The sequence below is a fragment of the Cavia porcellus genome, unplaced genomic scaffold (genome assembly GCF_034190915.1).
Source record: "Cavia porcellus strain 051 isolate PalLab524CR breed Dunkin Hartley unplaced genomic scaffold, mCavPor4.1 scaffold_20, whole genome shotgun sequence".
Taxonomy (NCBI): Eukaryota; Metazoa; Chordata; class Mammalia; order Rodentia; family Caviidae; genus Cavia; species Cavia porcellus.
Window position 1 is genome coordinate 68061693 of NW_026947503.1, and position 14041 is coordinate 68075733.

Below are 14041 nucleotides of genomic sequence, written 5' to 3' on the forward strand. Positions count from 1 at the left end.
ACTCAAGAGAAACTAAAAGGGATTTTGAGCTCAGACAGGAGGATTGCAAATTTAAGGCCAGCATGGACTTCAGAGTGAGACCTTGTCTCAAAGCAAAGCAAAAGAAAAAAATTGAACTAAACAAAAACCTGGGATACAGCAAAAAGCAGGGATGAGTGCAAAGTTTATAGAAAAAAAAGACCCAAAATCAATAAACTCAGTGTCCACTTTAGGAAAAAAAAAAAAAACAAATTAAATCCAAAGTAAACAGAAGAAAAGAAATAGAGCAGAAATCAATGAAATGGAAAACAGGTTATCAACAGAAAAAAACCCAGGAGAACCAAAAGCTACTTATTTGAAAAAGATTAATAAAACCAATGTGCCACTAGCCAGGTAAGAAGAGGACACAAATGAGCAGTACCAGAAATGGAGGAGAGGACATTACCATTTTTACTAGAAAAACACCAGACCCAAGTCAGTTCATTGGTGAATTTGATCCAAACGTGAGAACTACCCTGCAGTTCTCTGCCACCTCTTTCAGAGGCCAGAGGCCAAGGGGACAAGATCCCAGTCACTGCAAGACAAGCACCATCCTCCTTCCCAACCAGACATCCCAGAAACAGCACCAGAGACATGCAAACTAAGCATTCCTCCCTTATGCCCCCCGCACACTTTGGGTGAGGAAAGAAGCTTCCTTCTGTCACACACACACATGACTTTTTTTCTTTTCTTTTCTTTTTTTTTTTAAGAGTAGTCAAGTGCAGTAGTGAGAAGGGGGGAAAGAGTAGAACAAGGAGTTCAATCTGTACTGACTGTGAACAATCAATTGAGATAACTCACTACCTTCGGACCAGCCAACTTTTTCTAAAGCAGACAAAGACAAAGAGGCAGATGTGTGGAGGGGAAGCAGCAGCTCATAGACCAGGCTTGCATCCTTGAATGCCAGAGGGGGCAGGGCCATGGACAATAAATATATTCATTACATTTTTAGGTTTTCACATTAACCAAGTAACTTTAGGTCTCTGTTGTACATATCAAAGTTTTATGATTTAGGGTTTTAAGGAACTTCTAATTTGTCTTATTCTAAGGCTCAAGCACAGAACTGTTTCATGAAATGTGACACAAACCATACCTTTCAGTAGTGGTATTAGGAAGATGAACTTTAATAACGTTTTACTTACTCAAGGTATTAGAAATACTACCATCTGAATATATTATCACTGAGATACTTCACACTTTCCTTGCCTTCTGAATCTACTGTGCATTTCAAACTTCAAGCAAGGTTAAGTCAAACGAGCCAACTCCCAGCTCAGGGCCCTAGCATGGCATGGCACCGCACAGCAGACAGCACCGTGCCAGGAGAAAGCAGGGTTGCATCCTCACAGTGAGTGTGCTATGGCACGTATGTGCTGTTTGGAGGGGTTAAAAAAAAAATCACATTTTCCTGCAAAATACAAACTCCTGCAGAACATACACCATGGCATCCTTGGACACCTGAACCCCCTAACACACACACACTGTACAGTGGGGGTGTGACAGGTGGGGGCTTGGGAGGTCCATGTGAGAGAACCTCCCTCACAGGTGCCGATCGTGCCAAAACAAGGTGGCTGCCAAGAATAGTAAGCCCTCCAGACCCACTGAATCTCCTGCCAGGGTCCAGACTGCAGCAACACATCTCTGTGGTTCACAAATTACACTACTCAGCTGAAGGTATTTTTGTTTTGTTTTCTGAAACAGTCTCATGCCGTAGTTCAGGCTGGCCTTGAACTTGCTATGTAGCCCAAGCTGGCTTGAATGTGTGGTGATTCTTCTGCCTTAGCCTCCTGACAACTGAGATTACAGGTACACACTTGGCAGTTGAAGGAATTTTTGTCAGAGCAGCAGAAATGGGCTGCTCAAACAGTGGAGTGAGGGAGCTAAAGAGAAATTCTTCCTCGTGGATGATCCACTTCCACATTTTCTGAATTGTCTCATAGTACCCAGTTGTTACTCACCCAACAAAAACAATTTCATAGCACCATGCATATCACTGTAGTATGGCTAAGAACACTTCTGTAGACATCAATGCCTTGGGACAGTCACAAGCTTGTCAAATTCCGAGTAACAGAAATATGCAGAGACACTTTAGACATCTTATCTGGAGCTAGAGCAGAGAATGCCTTAAACACAGTCTGGCGACTACACACCAAATCGACCGATTTATACACCAGATGGACTACATGAAAAGAGTTGTCCTGGCTACAAACTGCATGATCTACACAGGCAACATAGAAAACCAGGTCCAAGCTATATCTCTGTGAAGCAAAGATTCCCCAAAATACATACTCATATACTTTATAAACTACAGAAACACAACTGCATGAGTGTCTAACTGTGGAAGGAAGTTACATTCCAGATTTAACTTGGTTAAAGCTTCTAAAGAGAAATTTTTCTACCCAAATGCTGGAGGTGAGATTTATTTCACCTGAATCAATTGCTCGCCGTCAAAGCAACCCCAGCCAGTCTCAAAACACCCCCACACCACCTGGCTTCTGACATAGGCCCATTTCATGAGTTTCAACTTTGCATACTGAGTATTTTGAGAAACTGAGAAACTAACATTTCTCCATTAAAATTTCTCTGATGTTATTTAAAAGCCAGGACAAAATCCTTTAAACAAAACCTTTAAAACATTACTAATAAAGTTTGATTTGTTAAAGTAACACTGACCAGCACAACAGATGATAAATGAATCACCTAAGAGTATTTTTAGGGTGTCTTTGAAGTTTATACAACACTCACTTACAGGACACTGATGGTCAAAGGTATAAAGGAAGCTACTCAGAGTATTTCTCTACTGGCTAGTAATCACAGAAATTCACAACTGGACATATCCACAGAAGGGAAGCATAGCGAGGAGAGCCGCCCTCCTCTCACCATTTGTTGACCAACAGGAGAAGCTGAGTGTCCCTCATCCAAAATGCAGGGAACCAGAAGTCACTCAGATTTCAGGAAAATGCACAGGCTTTACAGCCTGAGTATCCCTAATCCAAAACTCATGAATCTGAAATCCCAAACGTTTGAGGATCTCATAGATGCTCAAAAAGCTCCAGATTTTCGATTTTTCAGATTCCAGATGTCCAGCCTATACCTACTTATCTCCAATATTCTGTAAAGAGACCAGAGAGAAAATGGGGGTTGTCTTACTTCTATTGATATTTTGCCATAGGGTAACACAGATTTTTTATAGCCTGTGACCTTACCTTCTATAAATGCGTCATAAAAATACCCTCATGAGAATAAAGCACCCTTCAGAAAAATGTAATTTTACTAGCACTGCACTCATTATGTTTGTCATAAGCACAGAAAGTGTTAAAGATGTTAACAAAGTTAAACATCATATAAAATAAACATACTATATTCTCAGGTCACGTTTTAAATAGGGCAAAAAGTACTTACGTTTTCTGATTTCAGTAATTAAGTGGTCAAAGCCCTTTTTGTTCAAAATTTGCTATTTTAGAGAAATCGGATCCCACAAAGACTTCTGGGGATGGAACCCAGAGCCTTGCTCATGCTAGCAAGCACTCTGCCTCTGAAATCCACTCCAGCCTCCAACCAGCACTTTTGCACGATCTAACGTGAGGCTGAGTGAGCACACAGGAGGACGTAAGCTCATGACAGCCAACTAAGTCTACATGTTAAGTCAAACACACCTCTAGTACGACACAAGATCAAGGACTGGGGGAAGACAGCTATTTGATGCTAGCTATATTTAACTAGTATTTTTTTTTTTTTTTAAGAAAAGTTTACCTGGATATTCGAATCTCCCTTTATACATTTTGCTCCTTCTATTATGGCCATGTAAGAGAATCTGAGTTGATCTGGAGTCTGAATCAGTCCCATTCGATACTTTCGCATATTCAGTAACACTTGTTTAATGTTAATATCATCTCCTTTTTCCATCTGCAAGAAAGGCAAAAAGAAGTGAAGCCTTTCACTGTTAAAGTCCAGAGAACAAAGAGTCCAAGTTCAGTGCTTGGGCTCTGTGGAGGATGTGTATCTCCGTAAGCGTGAGCATGGGTCAGCCCATGTCCCCATGTACCAGCTTCCTCACACCGCAACTGTCCAAATGGAGATAGTGTAACTCTCAATTAGCCATTGCACTCATCACTGGTCCACACCAACTGTAGTTATCTCATGCATTTTGGCCAACAACTGGACAAAGGAAGTACTTGTGACCAGTTCTGGGTAGCACAAGAGTGAATCCACAATGACTATTTTTTTGTTTTGGTTTTTTTGGGCTTTTTAGTTTTTCTGAGACATAGTCTCACTATACAGTTCAGGCTGGCCTTGAGCTCACTTTCTAGCCCAGGCTGATCTCAAATTTGCAAGGATTCATCTGCCGCAGTCTCCAAAGTGCTGCGGATTATAGGAGTGTGCCTACCAAGCCAGACTCAGTGATTGGTTTTTTTAAAAGGTCCTGGAAGGAGTAACCCTTCCAGTCCATTACCTTGCTGTTTGCACTGCAGGCATAGTGTCAGAATGTAGAATGGTCATCTGAAGATGATGGAAAAGGAGACCAAAAAAATCCCCCATCCAGGAGAGCATTGCTGAGATATTGCACCAGTTCTCAACTACTAATCTAGTTTTAGAAACCACTTCCTAATTGAAAAGGCAAAGAATGTATCAGGGAACAGGCTTAGACACATGATCCAGTCTTAATATCTGCGATTAACAAAATAAAACATGATAAAGTTTACTGTAATCAATTTTGGGCTGAAACATACTATACACAGGCAGAGCGGCAAGATAATCCAGTCAAGACTCGACAGTTCCTGACCCCTAGCTTTCATGCGCTGTGACCCCAGACACTTCTGATCAGAAGTGAGCTCACCAGAAAACCTACTTGGGGCTAGAGGCCAGGGAAATGAGGCTCTGATAGCTGCACACAGGGCCTTCAAGTCAATGTTAGTGACGAAGGTCCAGTAAACTGCCCACTTCGCTGACTATATTAAACTACACAGAATACTAAGGAGTAGATGCCTCAGAAGTCAGGGCACAAAGTGTTCACTGGTGAGTTTAATTCTATATGAAAGGAGGGAGAAAGAAGGCAGAAATTGAGCAGGACAGCAGAGAAACCAGAAGACCCCTATGTTGAATGTCCAAAAGAGAAAAAAAGGCACTGAACCCAGGCTACTGCTGGGCATGGTTGGTGGAAAAAGAATATAACCCTGGTGGCACATACAAACATTATAGGGGAATAATACCATGCTAACATTCCTGGGGTATTCAGGAACTACCGTCAACCCATGATAGCGATCCTGAGGAAGTACATACTGCCCTTATCTCTCATTTTTAACTAAAGAAAAAAATATGACATGTTTGTGTGAGGAGGGACTCAATACGAATTAGTATGTGAAAGGGGGAGACAGTCTCTGCTGTCCTGGGGAGTCTCTGGAGTTAACCTTGGCTGTATCACCACAAGTTGTAAGATGCAGCTGAAATGCAGAAATGAAAGTTTTAGGTTTTTCCAAAAGAAGTATACATTTAACCTTTAAAAGACTAGTTCCGGTTGATGACATCAGGACCTTTCCTAACAGTCAAAACAAACACAACAAGACCAGCAGGACTGCACACAAGCAGCACTCACCAGAACGAGACAGGTGTCCACCAGAGAGAAGGTGCCAGAGCGCCCAATGCCTGCGCTGCAGTGGACGACCGTAGGCCCATGGTCAGGGTCCAAGGAGCCAGATTCTCTCACTTTAAACAAGAAATTGAGAAATGAAGCTGGTGATTCAGGGACTCCAAAATCTGGCCAGGTAGTATAATGAAAGTGAGATATTGTTCTGGTTTCATCACTCTAAAAAGTGAAAATCAAGGAAGGAGAAATTAGTTCTAATGTTTCCTTTAAAGATCATGCGAACTACCTAGTGGTTTTAATTCTATGGGCTGTTTGTATTATGCTTTTTCCATTTTGGTTTTGATAACTGCACATACAGATTAGGGAATATATATCCTTTACAAGAATCTGGAATATTTGATAATAACTGATACAAGCAGGACTGGTGACTCATCTCTGCAATGCCAGCACTCAGGAGGCTGAAGCAGGATTACTGCAAGTTCGAGACCAGCCAGGGCTACAAAGTGAGCTCAAGGCCAGACTTAACTACATAGCAAGACCCTGTTTCAAAAAGACCAAAAAAAAAAAAAAAAAAAAAAAAGTTGATACATGTGACACATTATTTTAGAGGCCTGTTTATAACACTTACCCTAACAATCCCATTGAAACCCATTTTCAGATGAGAAAACTGAGGTACAGTTACGGTCACGGAGTTAAAAGACAAAGTCAGGATGTGAAGCAGCACTGCAGGGATACATCTAGGGTTTCAACTACTAAACTCGTACTAGTCACCTGCCAGTATTCTCTCTAGTGCAAACGCCACGGTGAGTGCATTCCTTCTGTCTATTCTGATGCTTCCACTATCATTTCACATTCCTTAATATTTTGTTTTGGAAGAATTACAAGTTATGTTAGGCATGATGGCGCAAGCCTATAATTCCAGCACTTGGGAGACTGAAGCAAGAGAACTGTCACGAGTTGAGGGCAGTTTGGGCTACATGGTAAGTTCAACATCGGCCCAAACTATATATTGAGACTATTTCCAAAAAAAGATTTACAACTTTTATTCTGTAAATATAATCACTTCATAAGATGTACTTTTATATATGCTGCACAGGCACAGAGGAACAACTTAAGAATTACAGGAATAATCTGCACATTTTAATTGAAATTGCCATTCTAATCACTTCCTTTCCCCAGAGTAACAATTTCTGATCCCGAAGCTGTGTATAAGCCTTTGGCGATATGCTACATGGTTTACTGACGTGCTGTTTCCTGCCTCTTCATTCTGCCTGGACATTCCTGATGATCTCTGTGTCTACTGACTCATGGAAATGCTCCCCAGCTGTCTATCAACTGCCTTTTGCCCAGAGGAGCAAGTTTCTAGCTCACACTCGCCATTTCTGGAACCAAAGCAATGACATTCTATAGGTCTTTGCAGTATTCTTTACTTTTACTGCAGGGCATTTCTGGAGGGAAAAGGAATAGAAGTACTATTTTAAAACGCTGATATTATGGAGTATCTTAACACTTGCTCCCAACAAAAAATTTCATAAACAGAAGTTAGCTTTCTTTTTAAAAAAAATAACTTCTCCTAGATTGAGACATATAAGATACAGGAAAAAAAGAGAAGATATTTTAAAAACATCTGCACTCTCTTAGTGATCTTATTTTTAATATACAGCTTTAAAAATTCTAAATACACTGAGCCATAGGTTCTTAATATACTGAAGGCATTAATAGGACTTCACAACTAATTAAAATGATACCATAATTTCTAGATTTCAAAACACTTTTATTTCTTTTTGTTGGAGACTGGGCCCAGGGCTTCCTGCATGCTAAGCACATGCCCTCCTACTGAAGTACAGCCCTAGGACCCCAAATACTTTCATTTTTTAAAAACTGCTTTCCTGCATTACTTTCAGAGTACACACATATTAGCTCCCCTTGCCTCAACCTCCCAAGTAGCTGGGATTATGGGCAACTGCCATGTCACCCAACATTCCTTTTGAATTCTAAATTAAGTATGCCGAGTGAAAGAAGCCAGACTCTAAGGGCTATATGATACAATGATTAATGCTATTAATGCAATTAATGATTCCATTAATAAGACACTTTGCAAGAGGCAAAATTATATGAGTGGAAACCAAACTAGTGGTTGCCAGGGAGTAGAAGTAAAAAATAGGATTTACTGTACGTAAGCAGTACAAAAAAACTGGGAGTAGTGGGGCATACAGCAATTATTTTAGCTGGGTGTGGTGGTAAAGTCCTGTAACCCTAACATTCTGGGAGGCTGAGTTTAGAGGATAGCAAGTTTGAGCCCAGCCTGGGCAACTTAACAAGATCCCCTTGTTGTAAAATAAACAAAAAAAGGCCTAGAGATGTAGTTCAAAGAGAAGGCCCCAGGTTCAATCCCCAGTAACACAACACACAAAAAGAATCACTTTTATTATGGACCTGGTCACACAACTGGATGCATTGTTCAAAGCAGCACACTCCAAAACGAGCCAATCTCCAGTGAGTAAATAGTGAATAAAAATGAAAGTTCAATGCATTCCAGTGCAGCCTGAATTTTGCCTCTTTTCACAAAGCTGTTCACAGACAGTTAACAGCAGGACTTGCACAGGCATGGGTGGAAGAGGCTACCTTGGATCATTCAGTCTGCCTGTTATACGAGGTGTAAGATTCCATGGATTTCTAATCCCATTTTTCCCCTCACTGGTGACTGCCTTCCTCTGACAGCCAACCACCACATGCAGCACTGGTCCACAGAGGCCTGATGGGGACCCCTGGACCCTGCCAGCTGTGCCTTGTGTGCCGATTTGCAATCTGCAGCCAGTGCATACTTGCTCTTTGCTTATGTAAGTCTGGCTCAACACTAGCGATAATCTCTTGATATTTTTCATATTCAGGTCACACTGTCCAGGATACCTGAAGCCAGTTTCCAGAAGTGCTCATGATTATTTGTGTAACAGTCTTTCCTGCTAACAGATTTTTGAAAATCAGTGCTTTTCTTGTCCAACAGAACCAAACTGAAGGACTTTTCTGAGAGTTTGTGATTACTTTTACTGAAACAAGGTTTAAAAAAAAATACAGCCCAAAAAACCCTGTAACTCAGAGTTACACAAAGGATGGAAATGCAAGTATGTGCTGCTCCAGCATGGAGATGCTGATCTGCACACCTGGACCCTTTGCATGCTTGACAGCAGTAAGAGGGAATACAGGGTGTCCGAGTCAGAGCTGAAAGGAATTCCACTTATTCTGACCAAATCACCTATGGAGCCCTCACAATGTATGAGCAGCAGCTAGTGTGGCTGCTCTGGAAGCATCCTGTCCTCCTTCTCTCCATTGCTGAGGCCCGCTGCATACTGCTTTGGAAGTCTTCCCACTGTCCACCCCACCAGGGCTCCACCTAAGCCTGGGCACACCTGGCTTCATCCACAGCAACAAAGATCCCAGTGGCCCCTTGTTAAAGATCACATTCAGAATTGCACTTCAACAATGTAAATGGAATTTTGCATTTTTTGGTAACATGTGGTATACACACTGCAGTTTGATAAGGAAAACATGACAGGCATATGTGGATGGGCTACAGGTGGGGCCACCGGAGTAACTAAAACTTTGTTATGGAGTCAAAATATATATATGTGATACAAGTATCTAACAAGTCAGTGAACTGCTGAAGTTTAAATCTTAGTAAGACCCAGGCCGCTGAGGACTCTTGGGGTAGACAGGAAGTAAGGAGGACAGAGCCATATTCTAGGGGGCCAAATATTTAAAATAGTTTGAATCAATCCCAGCTGTCCATCCAAAGAGTCAAACACATTCTGCTTGGGGGAAACTCATAGGGACAAGGAAACAGAAAACAGCATCATAACAGCATTCCTGGAACCTGATGGTGGTAAAAGCTGGCCAACATTACCTAAAAAAGTAAAGGGCAATTAGAAAGAAAAACCTAAAAGACAAATACATACATTGACCTCACATTTACAAGGATCCCCAAACTACTGCCACAGCATAAGCCTCAGGTCACTCAAAGCAAAGACAGAATCTCTCCCTCCATGTGAGCGTTTGGCAAGACCCAGTGGGGGGTCCTCGTAGCTCTGCCGCTCCTGTAGCCTGTGGGTACTGGAATGAGCAATCTGGGCCTCCATACAGGGCACGGGGAGCCTTTAGAGAGGTCTGAGGCAAGGCGGACTCTTGGGCCTCCCTCTGTCATCACTGTGGTCAGGCTCCCACCGTCCTTCCCAGCTCACAACTGCACCAAAGGAAACACAGACTTGACAATAGCCTGCAGCTGTGGCGCCCTAGGTCTTCAGCACAGCCACATGTCACCCAGCTCAGCTCTGCAGCAACTATGTAGGTGGGCAGATTACTACCCTCACCTAAAAGATGACAGTACAGGCACAGAACGAGGTAATGTGACTCAAGCTCAAGGACTGCAGGCAAGGCTGAAACTCAGGTGGTCTAGCTTCACTCACCTAACACCGTTAGCTCCCTGTCAAAACTATACAGCACAACCAAACTCCTCAAGAGCAAGCTCCACCAGAATTCACAAGAGTGGCCTGCTCATGTGGCAACCTCAACTTCTGAAAAAAGCTTGGGAAGCAATTTTCCCTTGCAAGAACTGGTTTTTTAGCGTGCAATTGAATCTAGGGCCTTCACACTAAGCTACATTGTCCAGCCCTTTTTTAAAATTTTGAGACAGGGTTGCTAAGTTGCAAAACTGCCCAGGCTTCATACCTTGTGATTTTTCTGCTGCAGTCTCCAAAACTGCTAGGATTACAGGTGTGTACAACCATGCCTAGCTAAGAACTAGCATGTTTTTAAAAAAATGTCCTTATGTCGTAAGTTAGGGACCGACATCTGAGTTTGGTCTGCCACTTATTAGGTAACTACAGAGGGGAAAAAACTCTACAACCTAATGTTATTTTACACTTTTTAAAAAATGATATACAAAGATAAATAAGAGTATTTACCTATCCACAGTGCTGGGTGTCAAATTTTACAAATATATACACATACATAAACGCCTATGTTTAAAGTGTTTTATAACCCAACAAAATATAAAAATCTATTCTATTATTGAAGGTATAATCAATTCCCAATTAAGGCTGTTTCATTTTTCTTTAAGTACTGCAAATTGAACTCAGGGCCTGGCACTTGCCAGGCAGGTGCTTATGCCATATCCCCGGCCTGTATGGCTGCGTTAGAAATGAGCAAGTACATCTATCCCCGTCACTTTATAATCAAGTTTAGTGTCTTTTATGAGCAAATAGGGTCCCTGGGGTAAATACCAAAATAAAATGACTCCAAGTGCCATAAAAATCTTGTCTTTTTCTGGAATATGTACAGTACCATCCTGTATCATGGATACTGATGTATCTCAATGCAGCTTAAGACACAGTAAGTACTTGGTATAAAATAAATACAGTAATAGGAATGTGACCTAATTACTGTAATTCTTGAGTCTTTTAGGTTAGCCGGAAAAGTCACACCACATGCTCACTCCTGGTCCAACTCGAAGCAGGCAGAGGAAATGGCGCAGGCCGTCAGCACACAGCAGCACCTGTGTTCACGCTGCCAGGGAGCCCTAGGGGCCTGCGCTGCACAGCAGCTTAAACTGTCACTCTTATCTTCCAGAAAAACTCTGAGTTGTCCTGACTACGTGCTGAGCACTGCATGTTCAATTACTTCAGTGTTTCACTTACCTTGACCAGATAGATATGCTCTGTCATGCTGGATAACAGTTACATTATCAGCATCTCAGAACTGACCCTTTGCTGTTGTCTAGCTTACTCTAGTTACAGCACAGAGAGAAAGGGAAGAAAATGGACCAAGGAAGAGGTGGAGTGACCCCAGCTTGACTCACAACTTCACAGGTATATGTGTCTCCACCAAGGAACACTTCGTTTATTTCTGGGGAAAAAAAACCCAAGCACATTCTTTTTTTTTTTTTTTTTTTTTTTGTCTTTTTTGAGACAGAGTCTCATTATGCAGTTCAGGCTAGCCTTGAGCTCACTTTGTAGCCTAGGCTGGTCTCAAACTTGCAACAATCCTCCCACCTCAGCCTCCTGAGTGCTGGGATTACAGGCATGGGCCACCATGCCCAGCTCCAAGCACATTCTTGACATCATATATGCTACATGTACTTCATCATTTTTCCCGCTTTATAAGGACACCTTTCTGTGGGAATCAGTCATGTCTGGCTTGTTCTGCTAACCCTAACTGGAACAAGCACAGGAGCTGGTCTGCTGGGCTTCTGCAGAAAGTGTGGGGCATGCACATCTCTGATCTCCATGCCCGGCGAGAGGCACAGGTCAGGCAGGCAAGGGGGTGTCTCCAAATAGCTGGGATTAAAGGACTGGCTCCCACACCTAACACAAGCCCCTTCTTAGCCACCAACCCCTTCTGGGGATTCAACCCAGGGTCTCCAGCACGTTAGGAAAATGCCCTACCACCAAGTTACGACTCCAGCCCAAAGTATTTTTAATAAACAATGTGCCATTCTCAGATATCAACCTGAGCTTTGAAACTCGTGGTTTTTAGACTGTCTTGAGAGTCCTTAGAGAACTAACCCATAGAAACAAAATCTAAAAACAAATAATCATCAGTGGATACCATCACAGATATTTAAATGTATGTAGCACATCAAGCTCTAAATCTAAGTCTTCAAATATTGTATAAACCCCAAACTCCTAGGCAAGAAAAGTCTTACATTGATATTTTCTAATTGTAGTAGATGTACTGTATAATATGACTTCACGTCTTCTGACAAGAGCTTTACTCTGAATCCCGTTTCTTTAAACACCATCTCCTGGTCATCTGTTGGCCAGTACTGTGCACACTTAACCTGTATTTAAAAAGAGAAGACATTATGAAACCATAAAAGAAAAAAACCTCACATATGTATTAACACCTTTTTGAGCAGTCACACCTAAGAACAGTCACCAGCATATTTGATTTATTAAGACTGGTATTTTATAAAGCAGCTTTGTAAAATCAAATGTCACTATATAACTGTTAAACTAAGAAAGTCACAAACATACCATCCTCACAAAATAAAAATGAAAGTAGTCATTTGTAAAATGTGATGTCTTATGATTTTAAAAAGTTTTTTTCTCAAATTTTTGACACAAGGTCTCACTTTGTCGTTCAGGTTGGCCTCAAACTTGTGACAATCCTCTTGCCTTGGCCTTTGGAGGAAGGGATTACCGGCATGTACCACCATGTCCAGGGTGTCTTAGTTTTAACATCATATGATATTCGACTTCCGGGAGAACATGGCGGACAGATAACAGCAACTGCCGGAGGCTCTCTGAAAAACTAGGCTCAGAAGCCAGGTATGGTGCGGACTAAAGAGACATAAGCTGGTGGATTTATGCTCTGCTGACTCAGGAACGAACTCGGCTGAGAGAAACCAACTTGGAATGCAGTCCTGGTGCTAAAACAGGAACAGAAAAGCCTTGCTCCGAGGCTGGACCCCGCGCCATTGGAAGCCGCGATTTGGGTTTCCCGCTGCGCGGTGGCTGGCTGCCTCTACATCGGCTCAGCAAGGAGAGAGACGCGCGGAAACTCTGGGAGCGGGAGTCTGTGAACGGAGTCGAAAACAGGACGGGCAGGGAGGCATGTTCTGACTTGTGGCGAGGTGAGTGAGGGAGACTGACATTCCACCACAGTTTGAGCCACAGTTTGACTCCAGCGGACTTCCTGGGCCCCAGCAGTCCTGCGGGAGCAGGGCGCGGTGGCGACTCCCGCCACACATTCCCCTCTTGGGCGGGATTGGTGAAAAGTGCCTGGCCTGCGTGACGCTGCTGGCGGATCCCGTAGGCTGTCCCAACCCAGATCCCAGAGCCTGACGGTGGCCGGGAGGGGAGACGCGTAGGCTGCCTGGTCCGTAACTCCCTGGTGCGCAGCGGTGAGCGGGAACACCTAACTGGCGCAATTCGATCAGGCTGTGGCTGACTGGGAGAGAAGCTGGGCCTCTTATATAAGCTTGCATATATAAGGAACAGAGAAGAAGAGGCAGCATGGGAAGAGGCAGCAACAAGAAAGGCTCCTCGGCCCCCAATTCTGAGAATCAGGCAATAGCAGACACCGCACCAATACACATAAGGCGCCATATAGAGAGCCTCATAGACCAATTCAGGAATGAAGTTATCAACGACCTGAAGCTAGAAGTAGGCAGAATAGTTAGAGAAATGCTAAGTACCACCCAAGAAAAAACAGGTGGTGGAATGGAAGAACAGAAAAAAAGGGGAGAATTGTTTGATGGAGAAAACAGAGAAAGCACAGAATACGTGAAGCAGGTTCAAAGGGACTACCAAGATACTAAGAAGTCTATCGAAGACTGGCATAACAGCTTGAAAGAAACTAAGGACAGACTATCTGAACTGGAGGGCAGACTTGTAATATGGGAGAATGAAATGAAAAACTTCTTAAAAATAACAAAGAAACAAACAG

The 14041-nt window shown here is 42.7% G+C and overlaps 1 protein-coding gene across 3 annotated transcripts in view; it reads right to left on the reverse strand.

Annotated features, from left to right (window-relative positions):
- Ptpn2 (protein tyrosine phosphatase non-receptor type 2) overlaps positions 1-14041 on the reverse strand; it is a 78726-nt gene that overhangs the window by 13945 nt on the left and 50740 nt on the right. For all 3 annotated transcript variants that reach the window (XM_063232013.1, XM_063232014.1, XM_063232012.1), the window contains exons 5-7: positions 12297-12431; positions 5609-5818; positions 3769-3921 (exon numbers count right to left, since the gene is read on the reverse strand). In XM_063232013.1, the coding sequence (XP_063088083.1) occupies positions 3769-3921; positions 5609-5818; positions 12297-12431 (498 nt within the window). The remainder of the gene's footprint in view (positions 1-3768; positions 3922-5608; positions 5819-12296; positions 12432-14041) is intronic.